The sequence below is a fragment of the Larus michahellis genome, chromosome 1 (genome assembly GCF_964199755.1).
Source record: "Larus michahellis chromosome 1, bLarMic1.1, whole genome shotgun sequence".
NCBI lineage: Eukaryota > Metazoa > Chordata > Aves > Charadriiformes > Laridae > Larus > Larus michahellis.
The window spans coordinates 221,605,481-221,631,387 of NC_133896.1; the positions used below are offsets into that span (position 1 = coordinate 221,605,481).

Here is a 25,907-nt window from a genome sequence, read left to right on the forward strand (position 1 = left end):
TTCTCGTACCAGGGAGCCCAGAACTGGACACAGCACTCCAGATGCGGCCTCACCAGGGCAGAGCAGAGGGGGAGGATGACCTCCCTCCACCTGCTGGCCGCTCTCTTTTTAATGCACCCCACGATACCATTGTCCTTGTCCACAACAGCACGTTGCTGCCTCATGGTCAACTTGTTGTCCACCAGCGCTCCCAGGTCCCTCTCTGCAGGGCTGCTTTCCAGCAGCCTGTAAAACTACGCTGGTAATGTGGCACTTTAAAATGTGTAAACACTTATGAACATCAGTACTTTTTGTAAGAGTATGCGCATTAACTTAAAAATCACTGTTTATGTGACTGTGCACGTAGAGATATGGGCATTTAATTGGAAGGCATTATCTCCACCTTCAGGTGGAGAGATTGAGTCATATAATGCTTTCCGAGCTGCCTACTGCATCTGAATCCTTGATGTATAGGTGTTTTTCAAAGCATCTGAGCTATGCTCTGCCTACCTATCTGCCTCCATCCTGTGATCTCAAGGTGCTCGAGGAGAACTTTCTATCTCCATGAGTTGTCCATGCCCTTGTCAGTTCTAGGTGAAGCAAAGCAGCTCTCCATCAGCAGTTGGCAGGAGCCAACTGGCCGCTCATCCCTGTCTACAGGGAGTGATTTGGGAAAGCCAAGCCAGGTGCTGCAAGCCACTGTGTGAGATGTAGCAGCTGTTGCTTATGACAGTGGAAGAGGTGGGTCCTTTGTCTCCTTCTTATGGCAGGATTGGCCCAGATTTAGTCTAGTCCTTGAGTCTTTGGGCACCAAAAAAAGTCCCCTTATCCCTATTTCTAAGAGCAGGGTTGAAAATGCCTGCTCTTCATATTACCCCTTAGTGCAGGTTCAAACATAGCTTTGCAAAGGTGTGGACAGGACACAAAATAGCAGCTCCTCCATTGATTCGAGCTGCTCTTGAGCTAATATCCAGTGACTGTAGCGTCTTTCCTGGGTTGGCTTCAACGATAATTGTTCCAAAGGCAGGTGGATTTTCAGGCAAACTAAGCCCGGGCTTCTGATGTTCACCGACAGACAAATATCAGCAAAATAAAAGCTTATCATCTTCATTCTGTTCCCCAAAATGACCAGCTCACATAAAGCATAGACATAGATGAGGTCCTTGAAATGCCCTAAGTAGACTCCTTCCAAGTGACAGGACAGCTGTGAAAACTTTGGTTCAGACTAGAGGTTTGAGACTGTTTTGTTCTTAAAGAACATGTGCCAGGGTTGTGTGCAGTCATTTCTGTTTTGATGGGGCATCTTTCAGTTTCATTTTATATTTATATTCTCTGGTTCCTTTTGTACGTGCTGCCTGTGGTGTAACAAGCCTTTTTCTTTCATCTAATATGGTTCTTTGAGAAGACAACTTCTCTTTAATCACTGTCAGAGACAGGTTTAGTTTTTAGGAGGCTTGATTAGTGTACAGGGAATTCAGAGAATAGCAACAGAGACGGTGATTTTGAATTCTAACAAAAGATTAGAAGAAATTAACAATGCGTATAGCTCGGGCAAGGGTCTGTAGATCATCTCAGTCTTCTGGTATCTAATGGATGTGGTAAAGGGTTAGAGGAATTTTTCATGGTGTAGCAATGGAACAAAAATTGAAGTAGTGAAAATAAGGGGAAATACACAAATCTGTACTATAATACAAAAACTTAAGCAATTTCCTCAACAGAAATGGCAGGGAATTTGAAAAAAAAAAACAGTCAATCAAATATCCTAATATAGTCAAGGGTGAATATCTAGAAATTATTTGTGACTCTCCAGGTCTTTATTTTTATTTTTACCTATATTAGTCTTCTGGATTCTCACAGGATATGTCAGGTGCAGGGCTAAGTGTTGCTATTTGAGCTAGCTCCAGTGCAGGAGGAGGCACGTACGCCTTAGGTAAGGAAGTACCATGCAAACGTGGCCATAATGCTTCCAGAAACGCAACTCAGTTGTTCCAAGTTAATTCATCTATTTCCCTGTAACAGTGCACTGTGAAAGGCAGATATCGCCGGAGAACCTGGAAAGGTTGGGTGAAGGCAGCTGCCAGAGAGACTGGTAGAGCAGGAGAAATTTTAGCAGCTGAACAGACCGAATGTCAATGAGAAGTGGAGCAACCGTTCTTGTTCCTCCCAAATCCAGCAGGTGAGGGAGAGAGTAACTTTTGCGAAGACCGAGCTCAGACAATAGCAAGTGGCTTCTATTCGCTGGTGGGGTCATTTGCGCTCAAAGCTTCTGGCGATAAGTACACCGCAATGTGCTGGGAGCGTCCCCTTTTGCCGGCAGCCGAAGAGGTGCGCTTCATGGTGGCAGCACAGCGGCTGCCAGCAAGTGGGCTGGATCGGTGCGCTCAGGTCCAAGGAGAGGTGGAGGGCTCACAAAACTCAGCAGATCTGGGAACTCTCTTTTTCATACAGTGACACCCACAATGCACGGTCTTCTGCGTCTCCCATCAGGCAGAGGGAAAATGTGGACACAGATTTTCCAAGAACCCTTGCTCCTGCTGTATGACTGTGATTTAAATGCTTTTCCTGGCAATTAGCAGTTTACTACTGTGCCTGTGATGACTGCTATTGGGGCGGGGGGGAAAGATAGAGGAGGATCTCTGAGCAAATGTTTTCTTATGGCAGTTTTCTATATGTGGTTGTCACTTAATTGAAATAAATGTCTTGGCCCATTGCGATATGAGTTATTATTCCAATCTGTCATTGGAATGAATCTTCCTTTTCTGATCTTTTCCCAAATGACTGTACGTCAGGTAACTGTTTTTCACTTGAAAGCAACAATTAGTTTAAGTGTGAAGGGATGCGTTTCGTGCCTTGTGCAATACTCAGGTGATGGGGGTTTGATGCATCTTAGCACCGAAATGAAATCACAAACGAAACCTGTTCTGGTTGAAAGTTGGCAATAGTGTCACGTTGAAAATCAGGGACTGGGGAAGAAACGGGAATTTTAATGAGCAGATATGTCCTCCCTTTCGAGAGCACGAGCCAGCTGAATGCAGTCAGATCCAAAAGATCCAGGAGGCTAACTGGGTGGTTTTCTTGCCCTTCCTTGAAATCTGAATTTGGAATTAAATGCAGGTGATTTTAATTAGGCCCTGTGAACGTTAATCAGAAATCATGTTTGTGTGATTATGAGTCCAGCTTTAAATGAGTACATCGTGTTTAAAACATTGAAAGGTGCAGATGTGATGTATTCTTATATTAGAAACGCTAATGATTAGGACAGATTGAGGGTGTTACTGATCACTTGAATGTCTAAGATGGGTGGATATTAGAACTGCTAAAACAGTTAAATAGTGCAGTTTTCTGGCATTTTGTAGTAGTGTCTCCTAAAAATATTGTCGTGCCACCCCCATCCCAAATTAACGCTTCTAAGGCCAGTGATGTAGTGTGCTCACACCTTAAGGTAGCACAGTGATTCATGTTTTAATGATAGTGGCTGCTGGCTGTAACTATGGAATGTATTGTCATGGAAACTACACTTTTCTATATTTACACCAGTGCTGGTTATGTGAGAGACAGTGCTTGAAAGAAAATCTGTATAACATAGCTTAATAATGAGACAGGCAAGCTAGGAATAAACAGATCAAAGATGCGGCGATGTTACGGCTGCTGTTTGTCACCGTGGTGCGTTTCTGAACAGGCTCAGTCACCGCTCCAGATGATAACTAGCCCAGCAAGTCAGAAAAGAAGTGCTGGACAAACAGGTCAGGCAAACTTAGATTATTGATAGCTGATTGATTGGCCGCCGCGTAGGAAACTCCCACGACATGTAACGCTCGTGTCCAGGCTGTTAGGGACAAAGTATGAGCTGAGTGAATTGAGGGCACTGGGTTGTAAGAGCCTGTTATTTGCGAGAAATAAATCTTTCAGAAATGGAACTGGGTTGTAACTCTTAACCGTGGAGCAGTTCTGTCTGCCGCTTCAATCTAGAAAGTACTGTCATTTTCCTGAGCCGGGGCTCTTGCAAGCCCTAAGTTCAAAAACACAGAGTGAGAAACAGTAATCAGAAAATATTATACCAAGTTGAAATTTAGCTACACACAAAAATTGGATAAAAATAACGTCATTGTATGGCACAAAAGAAAAAGTAGGATCAGCGCTGTTTAAGAAAGTGATTCTTTTAGGTTTTTGAACTTTGCAAAGTGAGGGTAAGTTAGACTGAAGAAATTGTACTTAAAATTTAGATATATACATCCATGCAATACACACACACTTACATACATCTACTCAGACATAAAATCTTAATAAAGGAGGTCTCTGACATTAGGGTCTGCAGTCTCAGGTAGATCTTTTTAAAAATTCTGTGCCATTCACCCTCTATCTTGCTTGACCGGGCTTCACGCAGAGACCTCCATTTGCCATTTTCTCCATTCTGTTTTATAACAAATTTCTAGTTCGGGTTTGTTTCAGCAAATTGTTTCAGTTGTGCCTTAAGAACTCACTCGCGATTGCCAGGGAGACAAGCTGCTCTCGTTTCTTTAGAAAGAGTTTCTAATTCGATGGGCAGAGCTTAGTGAGTCGCAAAAAAAAGCAGGGTCAAGTCGCTGTGAAACAACTGCTGGGTTTACCTTGCTATCGGCTGTGAAATCATCGAAGGCATCGCTTCACTTTCTATATCGTAGCCTTTTCCTCTTATATCTGTGTGTCTGCCATGACCGAACCTAAAACTGGAGGATATATTCATCCAACTTTTGATATAAATAATCCTCTTAAAAAGCACAGCTAGCGGTTTGCTCATCCAAATGCTTTATTATGCATTTTCAGCTGGTGTTGCTTTAACTGAAGGAGCAGCGACAGCTGTAACCGAATCCAAACCAGCGTTCTGCTCCCAAACTTCTGTAATTATTGCATTTCTGAAATACAGCGAGCCGTTTGCAGGTTATAGGGTAACAGCCCTAGCTGGAGTCAGTAGTTACATTGCCTCAAAAGCAGAGTTTAAAGAGGGTTGCGTTTTAAGCTTCGTGCTGGTGCATTTGCCGTGTAACTTCATATCTGTATTCAGTGTCTCCTGCAATCCTTCAACCTGTCTCTTTGTAAATTTGTGCCTGGAGAAAGCTCCCATGTGGCAAGCCAGGATTGGATAAATGTTACTTGTATTTCTCTGATTGCAAACTCCCAGCATCGGGGATTTTCAGCTTTCAGTACAGTTTGTTTCATGCTGAGATTCATCTTTTTGGGGAAAGCAAAGGTCATCGCTTCTCCGGAGTTGCAACTGATTTCATTCTTTTTCTCGGGGAGGCGCTGGAAAGGGAATCCTTACTGGAATGCATATTGATAAAGGCTGAGGATTCTGGCTTCTTAGATAAGTAATTTTTTTTTTTTTTTTCCTCTTCTCTCCCCACAATGACTATGTATTGCAGCAACTCACTGGCTTTTTACCAAATCAGGAGCTGCAGTATTTTTCTTCCGATGGAATAATTTCAGCCCACTTCAGCTAGCATGACAATCTTATGTGATTGTTATGAGTAGGCGTTTACATCCTTTTACATGCTAATACTGCCACACCTGCTAGTCCCCCTCATTTCCATTTCTCTCTCCTTTTTTTTTTTCCTCCCCCCCCCCCCCGCTTCCCGATGTGAAAACTAATTTCCCAGAGGAAGGGAAATCCTGAGATTCGTGATCAAGGCTGCATCGTTGATTCATCAACAAAGAAGGGGATGGCTGAATGGGACACAGGTAGAGATTCAAGCAGGCTGCTTCTGACCAGCACGAGAAAAGCTAGCTGTTGAGCAGCATATGTTGCCACTCCATGTGCTGTATTAGCTACTTGTTTTCAGCCTTCAGGAGGCTGCCACTACTGCAGCACTAAAGGAATGTGCCCTATTGTTAAAAATCCTGACTGCTTTACACCAATGATTTGCCACTGCAAAGTTGCATGCACCAACAACACTTTGTCGTTGATGTTTGGATGCAAGGTAGGATGTGGTTAATGTATTTAAATGCATGCTGTAACTCCTTTGAATATCTGTGCTATTTAATTTCGTGTCTGACTAGGGATTTCAGTGCAAATTGCGATACGTTGGCTATAATTTAGGGCTTACAGCCGATACGTTTTAAACGCTAGGAAAAAAAACCAGAAGTAAAGCTTTCTTATTTCCCAGGGTTGTACGGGTATAGATTTACATAGGGGAATCTAACGGATTATGAAGCATTTGTTCTAGAGTTGATTGTATACTTAGCTAACAGTGCTAAGATTACTAAACCACTACTCTGCCGTTTGCCCGGCTTTATTGATTTTGATGTGTACACTGTTATTACAAAAACACAAACCAGCAAGATTGAATATATTTTTTCCATTTATATTGCTGAACTGGCTGTTAGCCGTAAGAGCAATACTAAACTATACAGCCCTGGACTTCTCTGTAAGAAATAAATAACGTAAGCTCCTGAACCCATTTTTAAGTCTACGGGAATATCTTTAAATAAGTGTTTTCTTCTAGGGACTGGACAATCATTTAATTTCTCTTTTAAATTTAAATCAAGAGGTGGCGCAGTTAGCCAGAGAAGTTTCTTTTCTGGCTGTGTAATGCAATCCCACCCCATTGCTTTTAACAAAGGTGTTGGATTGGGCTATATTTTTCCCCATATACATCCTGACTTGATATTCGAGTATAACCAATGTTGTTTGTTATTTTTCTGAAATAATTCAAAAGTGATGGCATGTTTTTAAAACTTATTTTCTTTGGGTAAACAAGTTTGGGTTTTGGATCATTGGATCAATCATGATGATTTTACCTGGGGGTTACAGCTTTGTCCCATTCCTTTTCCTTGCTGTCCTTAAATACTGCCCATTACTAAAACTGTTCTTCTATGTTTAAATAGAGTAGGAAATGAGCAGTTATATAAAAAATGGTTGTGATAGTAACTGTTTTTAAATCATCTGTGTAACTTTTTTAATCCTCAAAAATGACTGAGCTACAAAACCCCAAATTTTACTTGTACAGTCCACAAACTAGGGAACACAGAGCAATTTTTGGAGTCCCTATGTAACAGACTAGCCTAAATAAAATGAAGTAACTTGATCAAATAGGTTATAGATGACTCAATGCTCCCTAAACATAGTTCAGCTAGAGGTTAATGACAAATCGCCTACTGCTTCGAATAATATACTTAAACTCAAAGTTACAGTCAAACGTTTGCAAATTATTTTTCTACCTTTTCATTTTCCTCAAACTACCACCTGCCTACATCTCCTGTTACTTGAGACTTCCCTGAACTAAAGTTTCTTCTTTCTTCGCTTCCATTTTAAATAGGCAAAAATACGTTCTATTAGCGAAAGGGTTATAATTTAATTGCTGTGTCATGATGCCACTACTGATATAAATAGCATCAAGAGTTTAAAAGCTTTTTTAATTTGCATCTTTTTCATAAGAACAATTAATATTTCTTTTTTTTTATTATTTTAACTTTAAAAACTTAAACCCTCTTGTTTTCAAGTGTTAAATTATAACTGAAAAGGTGAATTGTTTAGTCAAGGGAAATTAAATGCAAGCCACCCTTCTACAAAGCTAGGCCAGTGGCCTAGGGACCAGCATCGAATTTGTATTCCTGCCTGTAAGCATGATTTTCAAAGGATATTCTTTGATGCACTTAAGTTCTTTCATGATTTTCAGATCCTGTTAGGAAGAAGCAAGAGAACGAAAATCATAAATTTCAAACTTTTTTTTCCTCCTCTTTCTTCAGCGCTTCAGGCTCATTAAGTTAGTCACAGTCAATGTTTTATCTTCTTGTGGTGGTGTATGAACTACTTCTCAAATGAAAAGTGGATGTGTGGGATAGTGATCATTTTCAGAAAGATGAAAAGGAGCACGAGCGAACTGAGTTATCTTGAGTTGGTTCAACACATGTCAGATTAGTACCCCTTGATACCACCGTCACGCAGGAGATATTCTGTATGCATACCAGTGCATCACCTCACTTCAAACATTTTTTTCTCATTTCCATTTGTTCTACAGCCCCTATCTCAGTACATGACTTTTTGCTTTGGGCACATAGGGTTTTATTTCTAGATTTTTGGGTTCAGATCCATTGTTAAGAAGCAAAGAAGTTTGAACAAGAAGTAAGGATGTTTCTTTTTAGGAAATCTCTTAGTTACATGGCATGAAATCATGGATCTAAGCATGCTCATAATATTATGACTTCTGCAATCACGTGGTTCTTGAAATCGGGAAGGAGAGTAATATACTGGAATGACACTTTAGATTCTGGATGGCAGATGAGAAAATGGGTCCTCAGAATAGAAGCAGAGATTTAAAATACAGATAAGTGGAATAGACAACAAAGGAATTCAAAGTTCTGACAAATATCTCCAAGTGATAAAAGAACCAGGTCAGGTTATTAACTAGCGCCTTTCGAAAGGACAGTGCAAGTTACAGGAATGCAGTGTTGCTCACACTCTTGATTTACAGTTTTTACTTTTAACTTTGTGCCAAATACAGTCGTCTTCCCCTATGGGCACAGAAGTGAGTGAGAGAAACGCACCAATCAGAACCATCACACCCATTTTTATCTGTTCCCAATGCAATAATTTTACAGCCTGCTCACTCTTAACAGGTGGTGCCAGGGAGTTAAACTGGGGGGGCAGGAAGAGGGTGTGCATGTCTTACTACACCATATGTTGCAAAGAAGGCAGTGGAGGAGTCTGGACTGCGCCTGCGGGAAGCTTTCCTTTACAGCTTGATTTCCTGGGCTTTGATAGTTGACCTTGTCCTGGACCTTTACTTGCAATGATGCCCAGTTTTATAGTCCTTGACCTTGAAATTGCAAAGAATCCAGAGCAGTTTAATTTGAAAGGCAGGGTAGTGTCTACTTGAAGTGCCACTAGTGCAACCTACTTTAACGTATTTAAACCCTTCTTCCTTTTCTGGTAGAGACGTACAAGTGTTTCCATCACAGGGGTACAGAGCTGAAGCAGAGAGAGGATGAGCAGGTTTTTAAATATGACCCTTGGGTGCCAGGGGGTGTTTTGCAGAACTGTCTTGTTCATCATCTTGCAGGGTTGGGACATGAATGTGTATCCCCAGTAGAGTTGCTCCACAGCTACTGGATGGACAGATTTGTGTCTGTGGATTAAAGGAAGGCTTTTGTGTGGGATAGACCTGCGTTCACGGATCTCCATCGTGAGGAGCGCCAAGGCATATATCAGATTCTCACTGAAGATGATGAGACTTAAAAGCACGCTTAAATGTCAGTATGTGCTTACTCACTTTGCTGAATTGGGCCCTGTAATAGTTCGCTCGGTATTGCAGAAGAGTTATCTCCCAACTCTTAATATCCTGTTCATTTTGCTCTTATTAAGAGTGCCAGGAAAGGATTTCAGGTGGACTGAGATGTTTCTTAAATTACATTTCAGCCAGAATTCTGACGCTCACATGGAAAGGTTTTTCTGCTTTATGTCCTTTACCTCTGTATATTGAAAATAGATATTGAGGAGATTCCATTGAAAGATGAGTGACTTCCCTGTTTGTTGACCTTGGCCAGGTATTTTGATAAATCCTACCTTCCTTTTGATTTAGGGTTTTTTTTATGTCTTAGCATAATTTAAAAGTGTGCTGTTTTTTTTTTTCTAAAACAGGTAAGATATAACTCCTTCTTTTAGCTGTTTTCTTTCTTTTCTCCTAGCACATTTATCACAACCAGTCCTCCAGCACAATAGCTGATTTTGGTATTTTTTTCGTACTGTTTCTCTGTTTTAGCTGAAATAGCCAAATAGTGACCTATTCCACTATCCAAGGTGAGCACGAAAGGAAAACCACTTGTTTCTTCAGCTGCCCAAACTTCTATGTTTTGCAAAACCGTTGCAATACAGAAGGTTTTATTATTAAAACAAATAGTAAGGGGCATTACTGAATGTCTTGACATTCATATTTATTATTTTTTATCATGATAGTACTACTAGAAAACTACTAGTTTTCTGTACTGGCATTATTACTCTCTTGAACAAACTCTGGTATGTCACTTAGTTGAGAATAATCTCTACATTGTCATAGTCTAGACCTGGTGATTGTAAGAAACAGTAATTTTAGATGACAGGGAAATACTTCTCTAACTAGGTCTGGTACACAGTAGACCATGTTCAAAGCCTTGTATGCTTTATCTTCTTGATGCATTTCCATGAATTCAAGTGGGATTTTACATTTCATGGGACAGTCTGAGGTGGTTTCTGGACACAACCAGACAGAATATTCATTCAAATTATGAATGAGCTTTTAAAATTAGTCTCCCAGCCCTGCCCATGTGTCCTGTGTTGTTTTGCATTACAGAGTAGGCTTGGAGGGCGCAATGGGCTGTCTTTTTGATGAAACTAAGCAGAAAGATGCACTCCAGGAACACACCAAGTGCTCTGCAAAATCTTATGGGTATTCAGTTTATAGAAACAGAATAGCACGATTTCAAAGTAAAACACAAAACATATGTGTAATGTTGTAGTTGAGTCCTTCTTACCGGCTCTTTGTTCTGTGGATCCATTCCTGCGGCTTGATGATGTGGACATGACCTCTGACTCCACTGATGTATTTCAGTTCTGATTTTTTGGGGGCCAGAACTGGACAGATGTAAAAATACAGTATATTCATGGTCATTCTGACTTCTGTGATCCTTCCGTAAAGACTGATATATTGTATAGGGTTCCAGAACTCTCTGAAAGAGTTTACTGCCTATTCATAGACAATCAGCAGAGTAAGTCAGCTGGAACATCGCTGCCACTTGCTATGCATAACATTTGACGGTGGCACTGAGAAACCTACTTCCACATATTATTCTTGTTAGGCCACTGTGGTGTTAAAATAGAAATACTCAGCAATAGAAGGAGCCGCAGAAGAGATGCAGGATTGCCACTGGCAAGAGTCTCTTGAGTATGATCGGTTGTGTCACAGAGGATTTGTGCGTTAGTGTATAGTGCTCAAGGCAAGGAGAGGCGGCTTCTCTGGCATAGCATCTATGCAAGCTAGACGTGGGGTGTAAGCCCAAGCAATTTCAGCTGGCCATATCTTTTTTTTTTCTGGTAGGCGTTGCCTACCCTCCTATACTTTAACAGTCTTGGCCTAAGAACAAGTACAAGCCCTCCCCAGCAGTTCCCACCCATCGTCAATGTGTGTGGGAAAAGATGAACTATACATTGTACTCAAAGGCCACCAGACTGAAGCTTTCTGAGGCCAAAACAACAAGTTATAAGGCTGTGGAACCCTGCCAGAAACTCCTCCCAGTATTGAAAAGTTTATAAAATGCATCCTACTTCTCGGAACTTCTTGTTCCCAACCGTTGGTGAAGTACTCTGGTATCAAAGGTGAGTAGACTGCGACTTCATGAGTGATCTTGAATTTGTTGTCTTGAACTCAGTGTGGGTGCTGCAGAAATCAGTATTACAGGAGGCACAAGGATGGCAGAAGCCACAGGAGAGGTAGGAGGCAGCAGCAGGAAGATCCAGGTGGGGCACGTGGAGGAAAGGCAGCAGCTCAGGGGCAGGATGAGAAGGCGATGCCCTGGGCAAGGTCCTGAGGAGGCAAACAGACGAGAAAGCAACACCGGTGAGGTCTGGCTGGATTTAAAATGGGAAAAAAAATATGTTAGACCATGAATTCTCTCAAATGATGGGCCCATCCCCTCAATCATGTAGGAGTTAAATCCCTAGTTAGGAAAGAAGCGATACCATTTCAGTCTTATTTGGAGTGAGCTCACTCATTAGTTGTCACTCACTGGCACTGGCCAACGTCTGGGCGGGCGATGCCCAGGCATTTTTCTAAAAGCATCAAGATCAGATGTTAAAAATATTTCTGCTTGTGTGAGAATATCGCGTCTTATTTGTTGCTCACTGCCCTGCCCACGAGCTCCCTGTACTCTCTGAAGGAGATGGGTGGCTGGTAGGAGATTCCCTGAGAAACCATAACAAATGTGCAGATAGTTTAAATTAAGAAAACAACACTAAAAGTGGCTTTTTTAATAAAGCGTTGAGTTTTGGTTTTTTTTTTATAAAAAGTGCATACACTGAAAGAAACTTCTGTTGTAGGTGGGATCTTCAGTCCCTACATCATTTGAATCACTGGCCTTTTTTCCACATTTTGCCAGAATGTCTGCTTCTAGCTGCTGTCAGGGGCTGGACACTGGACTGGATGGACCATGGTGCTTGCTGTGCATGCTCCTGTCCTCACAACAAGAACATTTACTGGTAGCACAGCAGTGGAGTCTGATTTTCATCACTCTAGATTACTTGAAATTCACCTGCAGCTAAAGGATGCTCTGAATACTCTCTGTATTGTACCTTTGAGCATATCGCCATGGTGGGAAATGGGTTTCTTCTTTAAGCTCGTAATAAAGCAGGGTTGATTGTGGTGGTTCACAAGCACTGGGTTAGAAATGTGACAGTAAAGTGTACCTATGGAAAAAGTAGAGCAGGAGACACACAGTTAAGGGTTATTGAATACTTTGAAGGAGAAGTTCAGAGTTTGCGCAGACACTCGATGTTTTAAATATATTTTTGCTTTAAATTATACATAATAGCTACATAAAATGAGGTACTTTTGAATCGAAATATATAAAGTCTGGAATGACTTGATGCACAGTTACATGAGCAGCTTGATTTTGCAAACTAATTATTGACTAAGAGAAGGCTATATATAGACATTCATCTTAACTGTAAAATATGTCATAGAAGAGAATGGTGACAAAGAGGTGTTATATAAATATATTTAAGTGATAATAGTAATAAAACTGAATACTGTCACTGAACGGTTCTCCTGATCTTTGAAATGTAGCTTTAATGTTTCCAGTGTAGCTGTCAGAAATAGGTATTTATTACTTTCACTTTTCTGGTCATGTTTCCTTGATCTTTAAGCATTTGATGCAATATTAATAATCATTAGGGACAGGATCTTTCAAGAGATACTAGCTGGGGGTTGTGCTAAATGCACTGGAAACCTGAATGGGAAGCAAGATTACTGATGGGGATTCCTGTGACTCCCTGTAGACATTAATGATCTATAATCCCAGGAGAGATGGCACAGAATGAGCTGATGAAGTGTTATGACAGGTTGGGCTATTCTTTTGAGTCACTTAGCTATTGAGCGTATTGAGAGCGTCATTATCAATCCGTAAGGTAAAAATGGCCCTCTTCACCCAGCTTCAATGAGGAATTTAACCTGTTGGCTACTCAAATGATCCCCAACGAGTTGTACGCAGCCAGAAAGGAGGCTTTCCGGGAAAATGTCTGACTCTCAGTGAAACTGAAAATTGTTTTTTTTTTTTTTTCAATTTTTCCTCAAACTGGCGTTTCAGAACCCTCGATTCTGAGAAACCTGACGCATTGTTTGGGGGAGATTTCCTTCAGGAGATGCTCACAGCTGTTCAGCGCAATTAAGACAGAATATGCCAACTATGAATTTTCAGGAAGATGTAAGCTGGGGTCAGCACTGAACTCCACACAATGAATCACCTGGCGGCTCTGTAGCTATGGCAGGTGTCGTACAGAGCCTATGTCAACACGTAGCCGCCTGCGGAAGACCATATAGACATACACAAAGTCACTTTCTTTGCAAGACGTGAGCTCATTCCTTATGGAAACAGACCTGTAAGTACAGACCTTTACAGACAGCTGCAAAATGTTTGGGATATACCTGTACAGCTAAGTAAAAGAGAGCTAAGGAGTATGCTAAAGTACTCAACTCCTGATTGCATATTGCAAAATTGTTATTTTTGTTCCTTGGCTGTATTTTGGGGTGCTCCCAAGATTTTTTCAAGACAATTCGTAAGCGTGACTTGAAGGATTGTTCACTCCTGGGACCGGAGGGAGGAAGCATGGATGAGACCGCATCAGGGAAGATTACTTGCAGCCTACAGCCAGTCCTCTTGGCTATATCTTCAAACAGCTTCCATCCCTGCCCCTTGCCTTTACATGATATTTGAAAGCCTGCAACACATCTCCTTGGTTTCATTTAATAAAAATGCCACTTTAGTAGTAAGATGGACATGACCATCTCTCAACCACTTGGCCTGGGAACCAAGAAGCATGCTAAAAAATGGCTGTATTTCGCACAGCAGATGTAGTATTAGGGTCTTGGGCATGATTCCACAACTGTGAGCTTGGAAAATCTAACAAATAGGAAAGAGGCCATGATAGCTATGCCAGGCCTGTTTCTTCTGGACCTACCACCATCACACCTGTGACAGCCCACTCTGGAATATACCCAGGTATATTGTGTTAGAGCTCCAAGCCCAAATCGATAAGAAACCTGCCTTGGACTCGGCAAAAGGCAAGAGAGCCTGTGTCCAGTATGTGGGGGTAGTCCACCCTGGAATACTTCCCACCAGCTTAGCTATATCCACCTACACGTTATTAACTTCGGATCCTGCAAGTGAGAGCGAAGTTTGAATTCAGTGAATTAAAAGGTTGCATACCTATTAAGGCATTTAAATTAGTAATGCACACTTGTCTGCCACCTCGTAAGACTGGCATAGAGCTTATAATGACCACCTGTTGAAGTACGTTGTTAAAGTATGCTAGGCCTGGCACTTACTCTGTTTCTGAGAGGTATTGTCAGCTGGCAGTGAGATGCCTTCAAATTCTTGTATATCCCAGGGGTATTCCAGTCCATATTAAACACAGTTCAATAGCAGGATAATGACCCTCGCAAAATATTGAGAAAACAGTCGCTGCCGGAGAGGGCTTTGTGGCATTGGTTTGGGACGGGGAACAGGAACTCCTTATTTCTATTTCTGGCTCTCACCAGCATTCCTGTTGTGACCTGGGGCAAATAGTGCCTTATGTCTCTTCCTAGAAAATCAACTTGGTAATAGCTGCCTCAGAGGAGTATTGAGAATTAATAATTATTGCATCTATGCAGCACTGAAATGAAACGAACAGTGTGAGTACAATGTGCCATTGGTTTTAAGGATCAACATAAAGCCGTGGCGAGGCTGAGACAGGGGAGGTTACAAGTGAAAATGGAAAGATATTAGTGAAAATCAAAGCATTTCATCCTTTTTTTTGTCGTCCAGCCCTCTCCTCACAGTATTTATTTCAGGTATACCTGGAAATACTATTGTTAATCCTTTTTTTAAAGTTCTCCCTCCAGGTCTGAGTTTTCAAATCCCATATTTTGCGCATAGCAAATTGTTAGGGTTGAATTGCAAATCCCTGGAAAAAGGGGTTTGCAATGAAAGTACCGACAGGCTGTTATCTCCACCCATCCAAGTAGTGCTCCTATCATCTAATTTATTATATAAAGTTGCTGCAGGGGAAAAGCACTTTCCAGAGCTCTGGTTACTTGAGTTTTTATTTTGCAAACATTGTTTAAAAATAGTCATAGGATGGTACATGAGGCAGGAAGCAGACAAGCAGATGAACATAAACCTGTTGCAAGGAGGCAAATCAGTAACTGCATCACACAAATTTTGTGACCGTTCAGGAATTCTGGTTAGGCTGATCACTCGGAGGGACTTTCAGCCCAGTTCAGAGGACCATATGGCTCTCTTAAACTACACATTAAATTCCAGATTCTGCAGTCCACCATAAATTAAACAAAACGCTGTAGAGTCCTATCAAATCCAGGACACATCAGTCTGCAGACCTGTGACAGAAGGTCTTTTCAGTGCTGTAAGTAACAGCGTTTTGCACTGTACCTATAAAATAAATAAAATTTATACCCTCCCAACTCATTACATTCCCTTGCCTGTGTTAGTGTTTGCACTTGGATTTCTGATCCTTGTCTTAAGGAAGATAAAAAATTACCTGGGTAGGAACTAAACACTTGACAGCATAAGAAAGCATAGTAGACTTTTGCACTGGCAAAGTTAATATTCCATACACGATAGTTTGGGATATAAAATAACCAGGACAATATGTTTTCGTAAGACAAAGTTTGGTGATACATTTTGAAACATGTATTCCTTCCCAGAACAATTAAGAAAACCCAGGGGAGGAGGGGGAGAGGAGAGGAGGGAGAAGAAGATGACCTAGAAAATGCGCTTGCGGATCTAATTTTGTGTGTATGTACGTATTACGCACGAGCCTGTTGCACCTCCTCCCGTAAAGCCCTGGTGTTTTGCACTCTTTACTATATGCATCAACCCCCATGCGAGTTCCAGGCATGCAGCTCTTGAATTTTCCAGCATTAAGGGCATGTCTTTCCAGTGTCTTGAAGTTCAACAGCCTTTAGAGGTGTTGGAAGCTAACAGCGACAGAGGGAAGCGAGACTTTGCAAGACAAACCTTCAGGGGATTGCAAGATCTGGTTATGAAGAAGGAGCTTTTGTGTTAAAAGTGTTATTGCTGTAGGTGCCCTGAGCTTCACAGGTGGTTCCTCCAGTCAGGTACAGCTGTCGGGACAGAGGGGCATCGTCTCCCTCACGGAGCTGGGAGATGAACCTCAGGCTGTTGCATTTTATGCTGGAATTGGCTTCCTAAAACAGAGGTTTAATTTGCTGCCTACAGTTCCGTAATCTGTACGAATCTGATGTGTAAATCTCTTACTGGTGCTGGAGTGCGGCACCTTTTCACAGAGCGTTAGCAACTACTACTTTCCCGTGTAATTGGAAGAAAAATGTTCAGCGTGCTGAGACGGAGAAACGGAGCTGCTCTCAAACTAATCCACAGTCTGCGTGCAAACACCAGCTATTTCTCGACTATTTGTATTCACTAGGAGAGACAGCATAGGGCCTCACAAGTTAATAAAGCTTCTGTTATTAAATGAGAAGTAGTTGTTTTGTAGGCTGATGATTTTTCTTCTGCTGTCTTCAGTTTATTCATAAAAGAAAGGAGCCTAGATAGAAAAGGGTCGGCTCACATTATCAGAATGTGTACGAAGTAATCACAGAATGGTAGAAATGTTGATTGGAAAGGACCTCTATAAATCACCAAATTTCACTGAAAGCAGGAGAAATGAGAGGTGATTTAGCATGCAGCCGTACACCTCACTTTGCAGAAGAAACGGTTTGGGTTTTAAGCGCGCCAGCTGAAATATCTCTTCAGCTAAAAAAGAAGGAAATTTGGGAAGCATAATCCAGAGTTTAAAACACGGGAAGGGAGGTTAAATGTTCTGAGAGTCACTCCCCGTTCTTCCATTGATCCAATAGAAGATGTGGAGAGAGGCAATTTAGCCCCTTTTGATAAAATTGGGAGCGTTGCCAGGGGCTCAGTTGTAATGGCTGCTGTTACGGGGGTGGGATTTCACCTTGTGTGCTTCAGGTGGAGTTTGCGAGACTCTGAGGTCGAGACCCTTGAGATACCAGCCCCCTCGGCTTTTGATGGCAATTGAGCACCTTCCAAGGATCTGACCATGTGATGCTCCTCTTCCTTCAGTGCTTCCTGTGTTGAGCCCAACACCTTCTCGCCTGCTTTGCTTGGCTTCACTTCTCAAATATGCCTATGTGCTTTCTTTGCCGTGACTGGCTCTCACTTAAAATTCACTGTTAGACCCCAGGTCAGTGGACGTGGTTGAGGAGAATGAAGTTAACAGGGCATTTCTGGAGTAGATGGCAGACGGGAATAGGGAAACGTGTCCATCCCCTCTCACATATACGTACATACGCAAACAGGTCACTAAACTCTGCGCTTACCTGGTGCATTAGCAATGCTCCCACTCTTAAATTCTGAAAATTTGGTGACTGTAGGCCTTGGATGAGATGGCGGGTGGGTGGGAGAAGCGGAATGTCTGTTTAAGGCTGTAAAGCTGCATTTGAAAGTGTCAAAAATGTTTGTGATAGAGAGGTCTATTTGCCTTATATAGAAAATGCACATTGACGCTCTTATGCAAGAGTGAGAAGTCAAAGAGGACTTTGAATGGTGCGGTAAATAATAACACGATTTGTTGTCAAAGCTCGAATAAGTTAAATCCTGCCAATGTATTTAAAGCATTTCTTTCTTAAGAAGGTTTTAATTCCTTGAATTAAGAGCAACTAAAATTAAAATAAGCAAAGAAAGGGAAAGGGAGCAGATTCTGCTTTGAATTTCCTACGTTATTTATTCCCCTATTTAGATAGTGAGAAGCTGATGCGAAGACCAAAGTAAGACTGATAAAGTATATTGCAGTAAAATACCTCCATATTAGTAATTCCAGATTTGGCTAAACCATGTAAATGACAGATGTAAAGACCAAGGCACATCAGTTACTAAGACATCTACCCTTTGGTGTGGTTTAGCTTCAGAAATTAGGGTTAGGGCTTTTGATTGAGATGCTTATGTGCAAAATTTTCTCAAACTTCAATCAGAGTTGGTATCTAAAGAAATTTGGTAATTGGGTCTGAAAATATTGCTGCCTTTTTAAAGGGTACAAGGTTCCAGAAGATTGGCTTCTCTTACTTTTCCTATAATACTTAGATTATCTTGACAAAAGCTCCATAAGCATCAGATGCCTACAAAGTACAACATGACATGTGGTCTGTTGGTATCTGTTGGGTTTTAGTTGGAATTAGGGCCAACAAGTTTTGGCACAAAATTTACCAAAGAGAGCTAACGTAGTCATGAATTAGATGGCTTTTTTGAATACAAAACAAGGCATGCAAACGTGATAGAGTAAACACAGTATTTCTTTGGTGTTCCTTGGCTATTATATTGTTATTTTCTGCATGTGAATAAAATTCTGATACTCTTCATTTACCAACTGCAAGGCAAAATTCATTTTCTTGGTGTGACTAATATGGAATGGTTTCTTTCATCCAAAAAGACTGATGTGTGCTGCAAGGAATAAGAAAATAATGAAGCTGTAGCAGGGCAATAGAGAAGGTGCTGAAAACCAGAAAGAGCTGAATAGTTTTTGAACTTGTTACTCTGCAAATTACAGTTTCTGTGTGTGAAGCTTTGAAAAGGAAGTGAATTTCTCCCCTTTATAGTAATATTCTTGAGCCTACAGTGTGTGAGGAAAACAATTCTACATCCAACACATGCTTATATAACGACATTTAAAGTTATAGTGCCATTCCCAAAAGAGAGAGACCTTGTAGGTGTCTATCATACATACAGGTTAGCAGGTGAGATCCCAAAAGAAGTGCAAAGCACTTTGTTTTTAATTTGTTCATTGTGTTATCACTTAGCATTAAGCGCCATAAATACGAGCAGAGACACCTGAGGACTTGGCAGCTTTGTGGTTGGAAGCAACCAGTCTTCAGGTGGTGGTGGTGGCCTTCTGGCTGTGTTTGCTACGAGCTACAGGTGTTTTCATCGCTTCTTTGGCTGTAGATAACCTGATGGCCTTGCCTGCAGAGTTGGTACAAATGACCATTTAGCGGCTTGCTGCTGAGCTCCTGCTTGACCCTTAAGAAAAGTGCAGACTGCTTAGAGACACGTCAACTTGCTGCTATTCCCCGCTCCCAAATGCACCGATGTGCTCGGCTGCTGTCTGCAAAGATGATTTTCAGGTACAATCCCACAGCAGAAAACACATTTTAGAACAAATGCAGCATGAAATACTGACAAGTGCAAAAGGCTCTGGATTTTTAAAGGAGCTCTGTAATTGTTGCTGCATTTTTTTGGTCTGAATATCTGCCTTTTAAAAAAGTCCTTTATTAAGTGTATTGAGACCTTCCAGTCGCTAGCCTTAGGGCAAAATTCAATTGAGCTGCTTGATGTTTGTGCTTGGAATGCCTCTGGGAAAGGGCTGTCCATGTCTTTGTCACATACATGGTGTGGGTCGAACTAAGGGAAGACAGGAAAGCTTGTCCTGTCGGTCTTGGTGACCGTTCCTTGCTTCTTCTTGCCTGTCATGTCAGCGCAGGTGAGTATTGAAGAGCGTGCTCTGTTTCAGTCTACTCAAGTCTTTCAATCCACAAGTCCCAATCTTTTGAGACTTTAGGAACAAAGCCAAAAAGTAGTCTTTTCCCCTTCACTTACCAAGAGAGCCTTTGACTTACCTAAAAACAAGATACCTGTACTGTTCTCAAACTCCTCAGAAAGCCTCGTATGAGTAGAGTAGACATAAGGACACCTTCATTTGGCATTGTGTGGAGGGAGAAATATGAAATTGGGGAAATATTTCCATTTTGGATTAACCCTATCTTGATTTCAGTTGAGATTTTTGTTGGATTACAAAGCTTGGTGCAAACTTCTTAATGAGGAGCTTAAGGTCTGGGTTTTCCTTCTGGAATTTCTTCCGTGGGATGTTTTTCTTGTATTTGTAAAGTCAAGCATGGATAACAGTAATAAAATTAGAAAATACCTGGTGTAGCCCTTGTACGTGGGTGGTTTTTTTGGATTTATTTTGTTTTCCTGGCTTGAGGAACTGCACATCTCTTCTTTATCTTAAAAAAAGAAAAAAAAATAAATTACAAGATTGACAACAACTTTAATTTGTGCTATGCTGTTCCACTTTCTAGAGATGCAGTGTACTGTTTTCAAAAAAACAGATCCTCTTCTCTAGAAAGCTTTGCACTGTATTTGAAAATCCAAGAAGTCAGTGTCATTCTCCTGTCTTCACCCGGTGATGGAGTAGTAACCTATCCTCCCGTACATCCACTTGATTTTTCAAGGCCTTCCACTGGATACTCAAAAGCTGTAGCTGTTGATTGTGGTTTGACTTACTGTGAGTAAAACCATATTTGTTTTTATTGTACCCTTCAAACTGGCTGAGCTAAGCAATGATGTGTGGCTGTTCGTTCTTTTCTGTATAAGACGTTAACCCTTGCCTCAAGGAGAGATTGAAGCTCTGATTTCTTCTATTCCTGGCCCTGCCACAGACTTCTTTTGCGGCTTCAGTGTATGACCTGTTACTATAGATACATGCCAAGTATTGTATTATTTAATGCTACTATCTAGTCCTATTTTCAGCACCATGATTGATGCTTGCAGGCGATTCAGTTTTATGCTGATTTCGCCAAAAGCAGTAGCAGCGTTGCCATTGTGTGGGCACCCAGCTGGGGTTGCATTAAGCAGGCAATCTACTGCAGAAGTATTCTTACAGTCCAGTCAGTGGCAGAGGTAAGAACAAAGCAGACACAGAGCTAAATTAGGAGGTCCAAACAGCACCTCTTTTCCCCCAAGTTCCTAGGCTAAAGCATCCCCACTACTAAAAATGTTGCTGATTATTTCTTTAAGGGAAAAATGTTAATATACAAGATCTAATTACATCTGTCTAAGCTGATACGCCCACAGCACCTTTTACATAACCCAAACACTTGAGTTCCAATTATACAATTATATTTTAACATGTATTAAGTGCTATTCCTTTAGGGAGGAGACTTATACTGAATATTTTAACTAAACTCCTTCCTCAGTACAGATCTATATGGTCAGGTCTCATTTCATTACAGTGACAAAGACTTTGTTTTTCTCAGTTCCTTTCCCCTTAAATACACCAGCTGGCTCTTCAGAAAGCACTTTTTGCATGTGTGCAGCACTGACAGCAGTGTCTGTACATGTATATCGACTGCAGGCTTTGAAGCTAATGTTCTCGGGGTCAGTAGCAGCAGTGTTACTGCAAGTAGGTCAATAATCCTTGCACGGTGTGAGTATCCTCTGTTTTGCATACAACCTGTGGCAAGGTCCAAGTCTCTAGAGGAAGCAACATGTTCAAACGTGGAGGAAAGGCCGCTGCTTTTAGTCCCTCTTGCTCTAGAGACTGACAGCACAAAAGACTGAGTTTGCCTTTACTGAAAAGACAGGTGACTCCAATGGCCATTCTTCTTTTCTGGTGTCTTCATGCAACTTTTGTAAGACACAGAAGCCCTCATCTGGAGGGAAGACTTGTTGAGGAAGGCTATTTGCTGCATACGTTCAATTGCCAACATCAGTGAGGTTTGTAGGTCACCTCTTCTGAAAACTGAGAGCCTAATTTCAGCGTGAGGAGCCGGAGTGTATTCCTACACTCATAGCTAACTCAATTTTTCTGAACGTCCAGCCAAAGTTGTGACTTGGCCTGAAAGAGCATAGGAGAAAAAACGGGATGAACCAAGAAAGAGCGAGTGGAGGACAAGCCCGGTGAGCAAGGCTGGGGACTGCTGGCGCTTCTGAAGGCGAATTAAATGCATGTGGGGCACTGGCTGCTGGTGGAGGGGAGGAATCAGGTCCCAGAAGTGTTCTCCTTCTTCCCATCCCTCAGCATCAGCCTATACCAAAAGCTGGCACAGCCTATGGTGCAACCACGCAGCTTGTGCTAAGTTCATTGCTGCCGTGGAGTTTATCTTATCAGCAGCTGAACAACCTGGTTTAACATTAACGCAGCTATTTCTATGCTATACTGTAGTCATTCCTGCACAGTGACTTCAGTTTAAAATAGCCCCTGCTTAGAAAACCAAATTTTGGAAATGTTGAATAAAGTTGTCGCATTGGGCTGTACCCATCGGATAAACCGAGTTCCTGCCTGAAGAAAACACGAACACAATTACAAGGTAAAACTAAATTATTAAAACATTAGGCTTGTGTTATTTTAATTATACAAAACCAAAAAATCTGGAGGTAAAGTTCCCATGGCAACCTTAGCTCTGTCTCCTGTGTGCAAGGGATGTGTGTGTACGTTTGTGTAAAATAGGATCATTCATTATCATGGTCAGGGTGATTTAGGACTTGCTGATCAGGAAGATGTTAATCAGACCAGAAATCTCATCTTGAAAAGTGATTTATTTTTGCTGTTTCTCTAGCCAAGTGTTGCAATGTAGAGGAAATTTTGGATTTCTGTCCAGTCTGATAAGTGTTCATGTTAAAACATAATGCCTGAACAATCCATATCTTGTCATAAATCTGATTTATCATTTTTCAAATTTAACTACAATTGTGGCAGACACCCTGCAGTCATGAGTCCAACGAGCTAGTAAGATGAAATTGGCCCCCCTTTTTTTTTCAGATGAATTCACTATGTTTGAAACATTTGATTACACGTTGCACTTTGATGCTAGCACTTAATACTGCAGAGCTAATTTCACCCATAGAAGTTTTGTTGGGTTTTTTTTTGTTTTTTTGTTTTGTTTTTTTTTTTTCAAAAAGGGATAGGCATCATTCCCCTATCCATCAAGGATTACGGAGGATGCAGTGTTCTGGTGATGTAGCAGAATTGTCTCCAGTCCTCCCGTATCACCTGGAGGAACGGCATTCCTCGCAGGCGTTCCCATGAGATGCCGCCTTAATCTCTTCATCTCCGTCTCCTTCCTCGCCCATGTTCAGTTTTTCCCAGAGGTTCACATCAGCCATCACTCTCATAAATTAAGGTTTTAGCGGAGCAAGGGGACTGATGATCAGGGTGAGGGAGGTGTTTAGTGCTGATATGGGGAGAGACTGACAGCTGTAAGAAATTTGAGTTATTTTGTGCAGGCAGAGTGAATAAGGGAAAGTTTTGTGCAAAAACCGCCCACATATTATACTATCGCGAGATGTGTCTAGATGCTGAAGGCATTAAAGGCTACTATACATTTTTATTACTGTCATGGAATTCAGTGAATGGCATATTCGCAGTAGTGAGCTTTACAAGCATACGTAAAGTACTTTTCCAAACTACAGCTTCTTTTTTCTTTTTTTTCCTGTGGTTGCCCTGTAACTCTATTTTCAGTGACATAATTCTTCAGGGTAGTGGCTCAGAGAGAGGATTAATACTTTAGAGGAAGAACTGAGGGTGTATCATATTTTCTATAAAAATAAATAGACATCCCTGCATCTACTGAATATAACCATATTCTTGCTGAGCTGTTGTATAAAGTCAATAGAGATAACATTATGTATACAAAACATAAGCATAATGTGTGTAGAAATATATTCTGAGCAGACTCACAGAATAACATGAAGATTTGCAGGCTTCTAAAATCCCAAAGATATAAACCTAAAGACAGAAAAAGTGAGAGTTCACTCTAAGCACTGTAAGTATAGAAAGGAGATCCAAGTATTAACTCACCAAGAATTCATCTAAAGAGAACTGAGAAATATTAAGATAGGAACTCCATAAAAATTCTGTTCTCTTGTCATTGGGGGGATTAAATGTTAGAACAATTAAATTTGGGAATGGCTTTAAACAGTGACTCTCCTTTAAATATGGGAAGGTTGGATTTACTGAGGTAGAGCAATTATTTCTGTTCTTTAAATGCACATTTTTTTCCTGTGATTCATGAGGTCAATGTCTGATACTTATCATCGTGCTAAAATTAAACAGCACAAAGATGTCCTGCCAATATGTTTCTGAATTGGTATATTTCATTTATTTGGATATAGCACAAAAGCTAAAATGTATATTAATACCCATGAGGGCATTCAAAAATACTACGCAGTTATACTCCCCAAATGTCTTTCATCGCAATTACTTTTCTTTCGTTTGTAATAACATTTGCTGTATTTTGTTAGAAAGAAAGGTTTGAATTTAAACTTTAAAAATGGGTAGGATTTATTTGAAACAAGCCTCATGACAGACTTCTTTTAGGTTAGTCCTCTCAGATAACCAGTGAATGAGTTCATGTCAGTAAGACACAGTCTCTGGGTCATGGGAGGTGACATCAGATTTCTTTGGATATTCCCAGCTAGCTGAAACCAGACGTAATCTGAAGGAGACCTCTTGTGAGAATTTTCAGAACTAAGGGATTGCTGAGCATGAGTTGTAGAAGGAGTTAAAAGGAAGAGAGAAAACACACAGAGCGGGAGAGTGAAACACTTCAAAGCCAGTCTCACCAGGGCTGAAATTCTCTGGGAAGGTGGAGGACAATGAAAGCAACACCACTCTACTTCTGCAAGCAGTGAATGCCAGCAAAGGGCAGCTTCTTTTCTTACAATTGCTGGTTTGAAATCCTTGATATGTTTGATAGTTTTTGTTGCCTAAGGCAAAAAAGACTATAAAACTGAAGTAAAGAAGGATGCGGAATGCTCTATACCTCTTGCGCATGAAATATGAATAGTGGTTTTAATCAGAGATACAAAAGGTTGAGGTAACTCTGTGATTGAAGAGCCATTTGGCGTTGTTGGTGGGTTGAGTCTCCGATGAGAGATCATGTTGGTTACATGTGCATTGAGACCTAAGCGTAGTCTCCTGTGCTCCCCACGCTGCCGATCCTCGGTGTGAGCCGTGAACACATGCTGACTCTATATTCTGTATTACACCCTGTGTTTGTTTTCTCCCAGTCGTTCAGCTGGAGCTCTTCCAAGAGCCCATCAAGCCTGCTTAGCTGTCCTCTAGCAGAAAATAGTGGAGGAGGGATTAAGCGTGCCCAAGTCACAGCCCAACACAGCTCTTGTGATTGGGAGGGTAAAAAAAACCCAGGGACGTCAGACGTCACTGAGAGTCTGAAAAGCAAAGATGTAAGAGTTTGACAAACAAAGGAAGGGACAAAGTCCAGACTCAGGGTAACAGGTGGACAATTTTATCCTGATTGAGAACCTCAACACTGTAAGAGCTCTGTGTATGTCATCACAACTCTGACTGCAGCAGAAAGCATGTGGGGTTACAGAAACAGAGTTAGTTAACAGAAGCCAACCCACTGGGTGTCACAAAAGGAAAGATGTGAGAGGGAGGATGGATTATATCGCTTCGCAAAAGTTGGCAAGAACTGACGGTGTGTTTTGCTCAGATGAATCCTCATAGAAGCAATGAGCAGCAGTTCATTAGGAGATTAATACACCATTGAACTAGAAGTAAATGGGACATTTATGAAGTTGGACATGGCACACACATCAGAAAAAGTTGTTTTCTTTGTTTGAAAAGTACAGGCTCGGATACTGGATAGTAAATTTACTATTGATAGTAAATTAAAGAAGCAGAGCCACAACAGTGCGCAAAAGCTGAGCAGGGAGAGAGGTCTCTGAAGATCAGAGGTTACCTCGGAGACCCCATATTAAAGAAGTATTGAACTAGCTGGATGGATGATCAGCACCCTTGAAGACAGTCATCTCTTAATGGTACTAAGGAAAACATACCCTTACTAGCGGAAAATATGAGAGCTCCTTTTCCTTATCAGGGAGCTGCATTCCTAAAAATGAAGGAAGCGGAGTGAAGGCTGGAAAAA

The 25,907-nt window shown here is 41.2% G+C and overlaps 1 protein-coding gene across 39 annotated transcripts in view; it reads left to right on the forward strand.

The window, feature by feature from the left end:
• DLG2 (discs large MAGUK scaffold protein 2) overlaps positions 1 to 25,907 on the forward strand; it is a 1,061,709-nt gene that overhangs the window by 384,321 nt on the left and 651,481 nt on the right. For 6 of the 39 annotated variants that reach the window (XM_074572435.1, XM_074572438.1, XM_074572450.1 and 3 more), the window contains exon 1: positions 1,415 to 5,933. The exons of 32 other annotated variants lie outside the window; for them this stretch is intronic. In XM_074572435.1, coding sequence (XP_074428536.1) covers positions 5,832 to 5,933 — 102 coding nt within the window. In that variant the 5' untranslated portion in view covers positions 1,415 to 5,831. Of the gene's footprint in view, positions 1 to 1,414; positions 5,934 to 25,907 lie in introns of those variants that run through there. One more of the 39 variants, XM_074572459.1, reaches the window with a different exon arrangement.